Here is a 13,762-nt window from a genome sequence, read left to right as displayed (position 1 = left end):
AGAATATACTTAATTTATTAGGCAATAAATTACAGGCTACTGGTACATTACATGATTTGTCAAAGGCATTTAACTATGTAAATCACTATATCCTTTCAAGTAAATCAGAATATTAAAGTGTAACAGGAAATGCTGGAAATGCTACAAAATGGTTCAAATCCCATATTTATGACAAAAAATGAAGGTCGTCACTATGTAAGGGACAGGTATTAAGCTATCAGGCATCATCTAAATGGGAAGTAATTTCATATGGTGGGAGAGGGAGAGAGAGAGAGAGAGAGAGAGAGAGAGAGAGAGAGAGAGAGAGATAAGTTTAGAACTTTTAAGAGTTTTATAAACATTATACGCCTAAAATTTGATGACAAACAGATATATGTTAGTGTTAAATTCTTGGGACTAAAGGCTGATAACAATTCAACTGGAAGGAGTATATCGCAGAACTGCGTAACAAATTGAACTGGAAGAAGCAACCCACAGAACTGTTTAAGTGCCTAAACAATCTATATTTGCAGTGCGAATGTTGTCAGACATATTCCACAATGTTATATGGGATTATTTCTTGGTAAGCCCATCAAGACAAGCTCAAGTTTTCCTGGTCCAAAAACATGTAATTAGAATTGCTTGTGGTGTACTCTCTAGGATCTGTCAGATGCCTGTTTAGTGAGAACTATGGATACTGACTACTGCTTCCCAATAAAGATACTTCTCAATTACATCTATCATTAAATATATATCAGTTTTTCAAAATAACAGTTCAGTTCATGGAATCAATAACAGAAATAAGAATAATCTTCACGAAGATGTAACTTCAGTTCAGAAAGGTGTCCACTATTCAGGAACACTCACTGTCAATAACTCGGTAGCAGCCACAAAAAGTGTAACTACTAATAAATTTCCATTTAAAAGGAGGCCGAAGGATATATTGGTGACCAAGTACTTTTATTGCATTGAGGAGCTTCCTAGTAAAACACACAGGTGTGTATATGTAACTAATAATATCAAATAATGTGAGTATTTGTACAATCTGACTTCTGTACAAATTCAGTACAGTAATGTGATCATTGTAAATAATTGATATAAAATGATTTTTTTATTATATGATGCATGGTTACAACAGCCTAACACTTATCATGTGCAGTTCAGTTTATTGAACATATACATATTTTGTGACAAATTATTTATTACCTTTTAATTAAAAATACATTAAGGTTGCTGTTTACATTCATTTTATTCCACATCCACAAGGACCATTTCACTTGGGATCTGTGGAAGGTACATTAGCATATTTGCTTTTCTTTGTAAATATTTATTGTTTCTTCTAGTCTTTCTGACACGTTCTGCATCCTGGATGATCTCCCCACTATGGAGCTATTGGAATAAAAAATCAAATATAATCTAATTTCTAATCTAATAAATGCCCTTGAGATGTATTGGCCTGTGTTTGTTATATCTATACTAAAAACAATATGGATTATGACACTTGTGTTAGATTTATAAGATTCCTCATCATGGACAAAACTTTTTCTAAATATATATTTGCTTCTATAAGCTTACAATTACAACATTCACTACAATCAATCTTATATAGTTGAATTCTATATTAAGCTCAGTCTAGTATAAACTTATACCTACCTTTGAAACTGTAACTGAATCTTTAACAAATACCCTAGTGTATTAATTTTTTCTTTATATTTCTGTACGTAATGTCTCCAATATCCTAGTGCCCAATTTAGCTGCCTGTTAATGAATGATCTAACACACACACACACACACACACACACACACACACACAGAGTGAACAGTTACAATACATCAAAAATGTTTTAATTTTGACAGTTTATTGTTGATGCATGTAAAATTAGCTTGCAACAATGTAACTCATGTTTTCAATAATTCTTTGTTTTTCTTTTGTCAGTCTTACAACTTTGAATGATGGAAGTTTCTGAACTATAGATTTTCTGTACAAAAAGGAGCTGCTTCCTAACTGTACTCATACCTCAAATCCATTAGTAGCATTATTCAAATACATCACATTTTTAATTATGTTGCTCACTTGCTCACAAAGAAATTTTTTTCTTTTTAATTTTAGTGCATGCCATTTCTTGTGTGCAAATTTTGATGCAGCTTACCTCATTTTTAGAACACAGTAGCTTGATATTAATAATGGTCTTCTGTGTTTTTCTATTATCACACAAAACTGTGACTAAATTAACATATGAGGGACTGTAGAAACTACGATGTTTATGCCATTATTACATATGAAGGATAGTCATAAAAATTTTTATTATTGCCTGGAAAAAGTCATGCTGTGACCATGAAACCTGGTTATGGTTTTAGTCCTCCACTACATGTTCACCCTTCAATGCAGTATGTTTTTCCCAATAATGGATGACCTAGCAAAGAACTTGATTGCAGAAGTCTGCATTTGGCTGTTCAGTAAAATTTGGTGGCTCAGAGAAGCAGCTTTTGTGACTTCTTGTGCAGAATAAGCTGTGGCACTGTTGTGGAACAAAAGCATCCCCTTGAACAACTTCCTGTGACATTTCTTCTGAACAGCCTCCTGTAGCCCCTTCAGGTGTGTGTGGTGGTATACTTTTGTGGACATTTGCCCTTATGAGCATACTCTATAAGCACCTCACCATGGCTTTCCCAAAAAATGCTCAACTTCACCTTGTGATGCTATGAGATATTCTTTACAACCTTTCCCTATAGTGGTCGGGTCTTCGATGGCCGTGGTGTATCTATGTGTTTACATTGCTTACTTTGCTCTTTTGTCTCAGGGTCACAGTGACACACCCATGGTGATCAGGTGGCTAAAGAAGTCATCTGAACTGGCCTGACACAGCCACAAGAATTAGTGTGAGCAGCTGCAGAGCCCAGCGGGTAGCAACTAGTTTGATGATGAAAATGACATGTAAGATGTCGAAAACTGATCCATGACAGACATTCACTTTTCCACTACTGCCCTGACTTTGATTCACTGATCTTCAAGCAGAAGAGCCTTCAATTCTCTTGTAATTTCCATTTTTTCACAGAGAGATGGTCTGTTATTTTGTTCTTTATCATTCAGACTTGTTTCTCCACACCAAAAGTGTCACCATCATGTAATCACTGTGTCATAAGACTGTTTACTGTTGCTTTACTCTTGCACAAACTCAGCACTGATCACTGCAGTATCATTCCCCCTAAAATGTAGAAAACAAATTATTGCACGATACTCCACATTATCAATGGGCTCCACCATTCCGCTGTGGCTCCACTACTGATATGCTACAGTACTGTAGCTCAGGGATTTCACTGCACTGTAGGACTGTTTGCATATTCTTATAAATAAACAAAAAATTATTACATAACTTTTTTTTCTCAAGGTGATAATTAAAACTTTATAACTGCCCATTGTATATTTCCACTATATCTGCATTGCTGTTTCATACTACAAATTTAATGGAATAATTATCTCTTTTTCTGGGAACAACACTCCTTGGCAGATCAGGTAATTATGTTTTATCATGAATTATGAAAAGATGTTGGCTGTTGACAATGGCTAAATACCCCAATAATTGTCACATTTTGTCGTAGAAAATATGTAATTGTCTGCCCACTTCTCCCATTCTTCAATGGCTTTGATGACTATAGTAATACACACCATACGGCATGCTAAATGGAGAGGACAGAAATGGCATAATTCGGAACTCTGATCCTTGTTATAAAAAGGAGTTGATTACAGGCTACAATTTGGTAAAACTAGGTAAAAGATTGTTGGCAGGGAGCATAAATTACCAATTCACAAAAACAAAGAATATACAGCACACACAGAAAATATAAAAAAGGATTTTAAAAAATCAGCTGAAGCTGAGTTATTAGTTCTGTTTTAAATAGTTTCATCTTTCATTTTAAGAAAAAATTAAATAGTCTGTGCTTTTAACATCATCTTAGAACAGTTACGTAAATAACAATATGTTCCAAATGTATACTCACTCTGTGATAAGCTACATTTGTAAGTCCTCTATCTAGATCTGGAAGGCCTTTTAGAATGTCACCTAGTAGAGGAGTAACTCTGCAGTTAGGGTTGATCAACTCCTGCACGGCATCGTGCCGCCTCAGGAGTTCTGAAATATCACGGGAAGGTTGTGACAGCCATTGTTCCAATAATCTGTAATTTCCATAAAAATTAAAGGTTAAGGAGAATTTCAGTGTTCAACAAAATCAGCTACATCTATTTCTGTTAATATAATACAAACCAATTCTCCTTTTTTGTCTCAATAACAACCAATAACTACCTTTTTCTTCTTTACATGAAAATAAGGAGACTTTCAAAATATTCAGTGGAATTTCAGTACTGTATACCATATAGGAAGATGTTACAAAATGGAAATTTCTGGATGAAAAAATAAGCACAAAACTGAGGACATGCAATCTTTTCTCTGTGGATGAATAAGTTGTGCCACATAGCTGCACATAACAGGTCAGAAAATCACAGTACCTTTTGAGGTTTGTAATATAGATTTAAAACTGTCATTTGAACATTTCACTGTTTGCTAGTCGCTATCAGCTAATAGACAAATATTATGTTTAGGAGGATGGTCAAGTTCACCTCTACTTTGGCTGCCTGACTTTAACTTGATGTGTTTATAGTGACTATAGTAATACACACCAGACGGCATGCTAAATGGAGAGGACAGAAATGGCATAATTCGGAACTCTGATCCTTGTTATAAAAAGGAGATGATTACAGGCTACAATTTGGTAAAACTAGGTAAAAGATTGTTGGCAGGGAGCATAAATTACCAATTCACAAAAACAAAGAATATACAGCACACACAGAAAATATAAAAAAGGATTTAAAAAAATCAGCACCCCTGGCAGCTGGGCATGGAACTGTTCAGAAAGCTGTGATTCACTTGCTGAGAACACTGCACTGTACTGTAAACTACACTACACTGAAATTTGCATTAGCTTGTGGTGGCTGACATGTAGACTGCTACATCATCCCCCCCAGGCAGAAGTAGAGTGTCGCCATCAAGGAATCCCACCGAGAAGTACACCTGGAGGCCAGAATGAGTCATCCACATTGGAGGAGCAACTGCATTGGGAGGCAGATGCTGCAATGGTGGCACTTGCAACATAGCATCTCCATCCGAGGTGGGCAGACGCCTCCATTGAGCCACTGTCATTGGTGTGGAAGATATATTCTAGTCAGACAATTATAGCCTTGCTGTTCACTATAATTTCATTTGTTTGTGTAAGTCTTTAGAAACTTTATATGGGTCAGAATATGGGGCTTGTAGTGGCAGTTAATGCCTTCCATGCAGAGAATAACATGTGTACAATGCTCGAGATACTGGTAAATGAAGGAAGGCAGTGTGTCATGCCACAAAGCTTCTGGAGGATGGATCCTGGAAACATACTCTCTCATGTGATGCAAAAAATCTGGCTTATCTTACGTGGCTGTCTCTATTACATCTGTGCTGACAAAATCACGAGGAAGCTGTCACCATAACCCAATTCTACCAATTATGAACTGATGTCATACTTGAATGTTGTTCACAAGCTCAGTAGTATCACTGGTAGTGTTGATGACCAGGTATCTTCGTGGCATAATGGCACTGGCTTCAAACAATTATGCCAGCATTTGATCATCCCACTGCTTTCTGTGTGGTAGCAAGTGGTCTTATTGTGGGTATAAACACAAAATCAGCATTTGATCATCGTTTTGCTTGCCTTGTGGTAGCAAGTCGTCTTATTGTGAGTGTAACAACAAACCTTAGGCCTCTAAGCAAACCATTCTGATTCAAACTAACATCTGAGGTGATATGCAGCAGACATCCAAACCTCATCAATCATGTCAAAGTAAAGGCGAAAGCTTATGTCTCGACTGTGACATTATCAACCAGTACTGCTTCAGGCCAATGGGTATAATGGTCTGTCATCATTAATAAGTACCTCTCCCTGTTCAGTGGAGAAATCAGTCCAACAACATCCAATTGTACATGGGGAAAGTGACTGGTGGTATCTGGGAAGTCATCAGTTGCGGCTTGGACAAGGCAGTTAATCTTGCACCGTTGACACTTGAGACATGATCTGACTCATTCCCAATAGTCTTCCTGCTTGTCCAGGCAAACAAAATGCTGAGACACTAGATGAAAGGTTGGATGCACTCCTAGATGGCCCAACTCATGGATGTTGTTAAGAGCTTGCTTTCTGAATGTTGTTGGCAGGAAAGGATGAGATCGATCACAAAAGACATCACAGTACAGATGTGTATCTTCTCCTGGTATGTCCATGAACTGCAATGTCAGTGCTGATGTTAGGTGGTTGTCATTCACACTGAACTCCTTGGCTTCCTGTTGCACTTGTGCAAGCGCAAAAAAATCTATTGGACTCGAGAAACTGCTGACCCACAGCAGACAGTCTGAAATGACATTATTAATTCCAGATACTTGTCTAATGTCTGTTGTGAACTGGGCCACAAATTCAAGATGATTAAATTTCCAGGGTGCACTGTTCCATCATGATGTAAATGTCAAGGGCTTGTGATCCACATAATTTGTAAAGACTTGCACTTCAACTTGTGGACAAAAATAGCTAACCGCCTGGTACATGGGCGGAAGCTCATGGCCACATGTACTCCATTTCCTTTGTGAAGGTGACATTTGTGCGAGTAACACATCAGTGGCTGCCAGTTATTATCCACCCACTGTTGGAGTGCCACACCAATGGTTGGTTGGCTTGCATCCACGACCGTAGTTAGTGGTGTAGCAAGCTTCAGGTGGGATAAAAGCACTGAGTCAGTCATGTTCTTCTTTACAGCCTTGGGCCTTGCTAGCTGTGGTATTGCTTCTACCTCCTCAGTCAGAGGAAACAAGCCCACAGCTGAGATCTTATGACCAAGGGCTGCCTAAAAACACACTTGGCTATTTTCAGTATGGCTACATATTGTTCTAGTCATCTGAACACCTAATGCACATGCTGAATATATTGTTCCACATCGGCAGAGAACACCAGGACATTGTCGAGGTATGCAAAGCATAACAGTATTCCTTGAAGAATGAAATCTATAAATCTCTGCCACGTTTGAGCTGCACTGCATATGCCAAATGTCATAAACATTCTCTCATATAAACCAAAAGATGTGATTATGGCAGTACAGTACAGTCTCGATAGTTCGAGGTGAACAAGACCGGAACCACCTCAAACTATAGAAAACTCGGAATATCAAAATTTAAATGGGAAAAAGAAATATTATGATATTGTAAGTAATACAGGTCAAAATATGAACTTTATTAAAATAAAAGTATTTACACATGCATTTGCATTGGCGGAATAACAATAATTATTTATTTAGACAAGTAATAGTGAAGTGTCTTTTGTTTGGTGAAGCTGCAACGATTCCTCATGGAAATGTCACACCACAGTCTCAGAAGCAGTAGGTCAGTTGGTGTCACCTCAGACTGTTGTTCCACGTAGCATATGGTGGCCTCGAGAGCAGCATAGCCAGCAGTGTGACTCATCATTGGTGCAGCCTCTGCCTCGTCATCCTCGTCACTCTCACACTGCGATGGAATGTTAACCATGTCAATTATAGAAGAGTCTGTCACTTCCAACTGTTCATCTGAATTTAACCACTCGCCTACTTCCACCTCTTCTGCCTCTTCATACTCTGGCAATCTTCTGATTAAATTACACAATGGTTGATCGTCCTCATCTACTAAATCTTCAGTTTCTCTGTCGGGCATACTTTCCTGTGGAATTTTCCTCCATGACTTAGAAATTGTGTCTGACTTTCTTTCGCTCCAAGATTTGCTAATCCAGTACACGACGTCCTTCAAAGTCACTTTCTTCAAAGTTCCTACAATGCTTTCGTTGTCTTCGGAATGCAGGATTGACTGTAGCAATCACCATCGATACTTTTCTTTTTTTAGACATTCCAGAATGCTCTGATCCATGGGCTGAATGAGACAGGTAGCATTTGGTGGAAAGAACAAGGCACAGATACAACTGCACTGCAGTTCTTCTGCACTTGGATGTGGGGACACATTATCCATGACCAAAATTGCTTTGCATGGCAGTCCCCTTTCTTTTTAAAAAATTCTTGCAGTCAGGTACAAACGAGTTAAAAAACCAGTTCTTGAAGATTTCCTGATTCATCCAGGCATTATTCTGATGTGTATAGACAACCAGAAGAGCTAAGATGGATACATTCTTGAATGCTCTTGGCTTGACAGACTTCCCAATCACAACTAGTTTTAGTTTGTGGTCTCCAGTTGCATTTGAAGCTGCCATAACTGTGAGCTGCTCTTTGCTTTTTTTTTTTTTGTGCCCAGGAGCATTTTTTATCTTCACAAGAAGCAAGTGCTCTTGCTGGTAACATTTTAAAATTTAGCCCAGTTTTGTCACAGTTATATATTTGTTCAATAGACAAATTTTCGTCAATTATGATTTTTTTAAACTCGACGATAAATTTTGAAATGGCCTGAGTGTCACCGGAGAGTTTTTCTCCACATACGTCTAGTTGACGCACTCCATACCTCTTCTTCCACTTGTCGAGCCAGCCCACACTAGTGGCGAAATTGTCATCTCCTTCCTGCAGCTGGTTTCTGAAAAACAAAGCTTTTTCTTGCAAGATTGGGCCAGAAATCGGAGCACCCTTCTGTCTGTTGGGTAAACCACATGAACAATGCCCCTCTTGTTTTTTCGAAGTCTGACTTCTTTACGAGTATACTTCTTCAACTGAGAGATTCGTGTGAGCATTTCTGTGAAGAAAACTGTTCCAATTTAAGTCGGTTTCTTCGCCAGTCACCAGCAGTAACTTCACCAACGCCATATTCGAGAGCAAGTTTTTTTATTGTTTCTCCTTTGTCAAGTCATCTTAGTGCTTCTAATTTTAGATGCAAAGGCACAAATTTCCTCTTTTTTGTTACAGCATTCATCTTTGTAAGGTGTACAACGGAACACACAGTCAACAAACAAAACAACACACAACACTGTACAGTACACATACTGGGAACTACAGCAGCGTATGAACTCCCCAGTTTTGATTGGTAGCAGCCAGCAGCAGTCGGGGTATTTCGTGCCATACTGACAACAGATGTTCGTGCAACAGGGCAGCAAGCTAATCGTCGGTGTTGATTGCATTGTTGTCTACTTTGTCACTGAGTTGTACTCTCCCTATCTATCTTTTGCAATGATATTTTTGTTATTTATCTATTTATCATGTCAGTAAAAAAAAGAAAGTAGATCGTTGCAACCTTTTTTTTTTTTTTTGAGACTCTACTGTAGTGGGTATGTCTTCCATGGCTATCAGTTTCTGAGTATAAGCCTTCACCCAGTCCAGGACAGTGAATACAGTCACACCATGTAGAGCATAATTATAATCGCCTACAAGTGGTACAGGTTATCTCTCAGGCACCGTTCACAAGTTAAGTGCATGACAGTCAATTCCTGGGCAATAGGCTCCACTTTTATTTGGCAGCAAACATAATGCTGAGGACCACAGGCTTTTAGACAGGCACATCATGTCTTCACATATCACAGAATCAAATTTGGCTTTCATTACTGCTGAGCAGTCTGGAGTCAAATGTCTTGGCTGACATTCCACAGGGGCTCCACTGTTGTCTTTATGTGGAGCACTGTGCCATGGGGTATGCACTTAGGAGCACCAGAGAAACTGGTCAAAGTCGGGTAGCTGCTCAACAACTCTACTTACTCACCCCCAGAAGCATGCAACAACTTGGTGCTGTGAACTGTTGTGCTGCAGTAGAAACTGGTGACCACTAAGCCAGTAACACCAAGTGAGCATTCACAACGTCTGGAAGTAGTCGACAGTGCTGTGCCAGGAGGCCTGCTCCAACAATCACCTCAGTAACCACCGCAATAATGAAGTCCCACGTGTACGGGTGGCACAGTCCAAAGTTGGGCTCCGTTAGCTGAGCACTGTACATCATGACTGAAGAGTTGTTAACAGCAGGCAGACAGAAGGCATTTGATGGTCAGCAACAATGCATGGATGTCGGAGTCAGGATTTTCATATCTGATCCAGTATCTATTAAGAATTTCATGCCAGGATCTCTGTCCGTTACAAATAGGTGCTTGGCGTATGTCTAGCAATTGGTTCTGCCTTCTACCAGCTACCACTTGCATTTGGGTGAGAGCATGTGATGAAAACTTCCTTGCATGATCACCAAACTGGCAGCAGCACCAGCACATCTGTGCATCACTTTGTGGATCCATGGCATCAATAGAAGTTCTACACTTTTAACATTTCCATTGCTGACAACAGTGCACTGACCTGAGTGCACAACAGTTCAACACAGTTTGCTGCGAGTGGGTCATGGTCAGCCCCTGCTATTGTTGTTGCAGTGGTTGCACTGTTGTCCCATACTGTGACTGCACTGAGCTGTGCGGACGCAACTGCTTCTTGCATTCAATCGGCCAGCTGTGCCATGGCGTCCAACAGCATGCCAATCTGTGGGACAATTATGGCATTTATCTGTGGCAGCAAATGACTGCTCAACAGCATGCACAACAAGTTATCTAGTACAGTGACTGTGTCAATCTTACTGCACAGGTGCCTCTGGTAATGTGATAGCTTTCTGTTGCCCATCTCCTCTTGAGTAAGAACTTGCTGTACTCAATCCACTTGTAAAGTGGCCACTTGTGATATCAATCGTGACTTGAACTTGGTGTACGAGTCGAGTTCCGGTGGCGCAATAATTATGTCTTGCACCTCAGCGGCAAATAATTGGTTGAGCTGGCTTACTATAAGTGTGTACTTAGTTACGTCATCTATTATTCTTGCACAGCCAAAGTTTCCTTTACTTTTATTTGCACAAACCAAAGGATGGGATTACCTGCCCAGAAAGATGACAGATGGACTGCTATTCTCAACACTATTGGTTCTTTGATCATCATGCGATTCAACTGAGATTCTGCTGATCATGTTAAGTTAGTTCAGTATAAATTACACGGCTGTTCCACAAAGAGATTAACACTGTTTGAGCTTTGATAATTGAGGAGGTAGTAATGATAACCTGATCTAGTTGTGATTATTTGGTACTCCTGTGACTTGTGTTGTAGTGCCTCAAGAATTTCGGTGAAAATTCTAGAAACACTCGGCCTTCAACTGTATCGAACACCCAATATTTTAGGTACGAGTGTGGGAGAGTGAGAATGTTTCTACCGATCCACCTGTTTCTATTTGCAGGTTGGAAGTCCGTTATTTGAAGACACTAAGAGGGGCGAGTCACTGGCGATGACAAGTGTTTGCCGCCAGCGCCACAGAAGATAAGATGAAAACACAAGGAATAATTCTGTAGTATTCTCTGATGTGTCAGTGTCTGTGCTGATTGCAAAAACGACTAATGCACAATTGAATATGCACATTCATGTACTGGACTCGTTTGAGACTAGAGACTTTTTTTTTCACATCTTAGTTCTGCATGAGGCAGGACGCATGTGATGTCCATAAATTACTGGATTATTACTATGATATTGATTTGTACTTGAGGACAATACTATGGAAATGGAAAAGGATGTAGATGAAGATGAAAGGGGAGATATGATACTGTGTGAAGAGTTTGACAGAGCACTGAAAGACCTGAGTCGAAACAAGGCCCCGGGAGTAGACAACACTCCATTAGAACTACTGACGGCCTTGGGAGAGCCAGTCCTGACAAAACTCAATCATCTGGTGAGCAAGATGTATGAGACAGGCGAAATACCCTCAGACTTCAAGAAGAATATAATAATTCCGATCCCAAAGAAAGCGGGTGCTGACAGATGTGAAAATTACCGAACAATCAGTTTAATAAGTCACGGATGCAAAATACTAACGCATATTCTCTACAGACGAATGGAAAAACTGGTAGAAGCTGACCTCGGGGAAGATCAGTTTGGATTCCGTAGGAACATGTAAGGCAATACTGACCCTACGACTTATCTTAGAAGCTAGATTAAGGAAAGGCAAACCTACATTTCTAGCATTTGTAGACTTAGAGAAAGCCTTTGACAATGTTGACCGGAATACTCTCTTTCAAATTCTGAAGGTGGCAGGGGTAAAATACAGGGAGCGAAAGGCTATTTACAATTTGTACAGAAACCAGATGGCAGTTATAAGAGTCGAGGGGCACGAAAGGGAAGCAGTGGTTGGGAAGGGAGTGAGACACGGTTGTAGCCTATCCCCGATGTTATTCAATCTGTATATTGAGCAAGCAGTGAAGGAAACAAAAGAAAAATTCGGAGTAGGTATTAAAATCCATGGAGAAGAAATAAAAACTTTGAGATTCGCCGATGACATTGTAATTCTGTCAGAGACAGCAAAGGACCTGGAAGAGCAGCTGAACGGAATGGACAGTGTCTTTAAAGGAGGATATAAGATGAACATCAACAAAAGCAAAACAAGGATAATGGAATGCAGTTGAATTAAATCAGGTGATGCTGAGGGAACTAGATTAGGAAATCAGCAGTAGTTAAGTTTTGCTATTTGGGGAGCAAAATAACTGATTATGGTCAAAGTAGAGAGAATATCAAATGTAGACTGGCAATGGCAAGGAAAGCGTTTCTGAAGAAGAGAAATTTGTTAACATCGAGTATTGATTTAAGTGTCAGGAAGTCATTTCTGAAAGTATTTGTATGGAGCGTAGCCATGTATGGAAGTGAAACATGGATGATAACTAGTTTGGACAAGAAGAGAATAGAAGCTTTCGAAATGTGGTGCTACAGAAAAATGCTGAAGATTAGATGGGTAGATCTCATAACTAATGAGGAGGTATTGAATAGGATTGGGGAGAAGAGAAATTTGTGGCACAACTTAACTAGAAGAAGGGATAGGTTGGCAGGACATGCTCTGAGGCATCAAAGGATCACCGATTTAGTATTGGAGGGCAGCATGGAGGGTAAAAATCGTAGAGGAAGACCAAGAGATGAATACGCTAAACAGATTCAGAAGGATGTAGGTTGCAGTAGGTCCTGGGAGATGAAGAAGCTTGCACAGGATAGAGTAGCATGGAGAGCTGCATCAAACCAGTCTCAGGACTGATGACCACCACCACCACCACCACCACCACCACCACCACCACCACAACAACAACAACAACAACAAGTCTGATGTTTAAAGACACCAGTTGGCTTGTCAGAGTTTACTGACTTATGTGGAAAATAGTAAATGTTGCTTTGTGTTGAGAGATGAAAATATACCAAGAATGAAATGAAAGTGTTCCACGAACACACAAATTATTTCAAGAATAGAGAAGTAGCTTAATAAATTCCTGTAATCCACTATAGTCTTTGGAGAAGAAGCTTTTGGGAGATCGATGTAGCTGATTACCCAGAGAAGAGAACTGGCTGCACACAAGACGTAAGTCAACTGCGAGAGACGTTTGAGTATTGCACCTCAATACCACACTGTCTCGTGTAATCCGAAAAACATTAGAGTGTGTGTAGCCATTCATTTGTTTTTGTTTTGTTTAATTTTCAGTTGCCAGTAACCACATGTAAATAACAAGAAGGCTGGAAACTTGCCCTAAAACAAAGAAAGTGGATTTTAAAGTGTTATTGTAAATTTGAAAACATGAAAGGCTCAGTTAAATGCTAGATTAGATGACCAAAGTGCTATGCTGGATGACTAGAAGGCTGATTCAACCACTCTAAGTGAAAAATTAGATGATCAAAGTGAAACCTTGAACAGTCAAGCAGCAAATATAGTTTTATTAAAGACTGAATTTCACTCTTTAAATAATAAGGTAGAATATCTGAAGTTAGATTT

The 13,762-nt window shown here is 39.4% G+C and overlaps 1 protein-coding gene across 2 annotated transcripts in view; it reads right to left on the bottom strand.

The window, feature by feature from the left end:
- LOC124607449 (DNA mismatch repair protein Msh3-like) overlaps window positions 1-13,762 on the bottom strand; it is a 365,016-nt gene that overhangs the window by 193,207 nt on the left and 158,047 nt on the right. For both annotated transcript variants that reach the window (XR_006978833.1, XM_047139784.1), the window contains exon 10: window positions 3,979-4,153. Coding sequence is in view for 1 of the 2 variants with exons in the window: in XM_047139784.1 (XP_046995740.1) it covers window positions 3,979-4,153 (175 nt within the window). In the remaining variant the exon portion in view is untranslated. The remainder of the gene's footprint in view (window positions 1-3,978; window positions 4,154-13,762) is intronic.

The sequence above is a fragment of the Schistocerca americana genome, chromosome 3, assembly GCF_021461395.2.
Source record: "Schistocerca americana isolate TAMUIC-IGC-003095 chromosome 3, iqSchAmer2.1, whole genome shotgun sequence".
Lineage (NCBI taxonomy): Eukaryota > Metazoa > Arthropoda > Insecta > Orthoptera > Acrididae > Schistocerca > Schistocerca americana.
The sequence above is the reverse complement of the archived record's forward strand: the minus strand, read 5'-3'. Positions and strand labels throughout refer to the sequence as shown.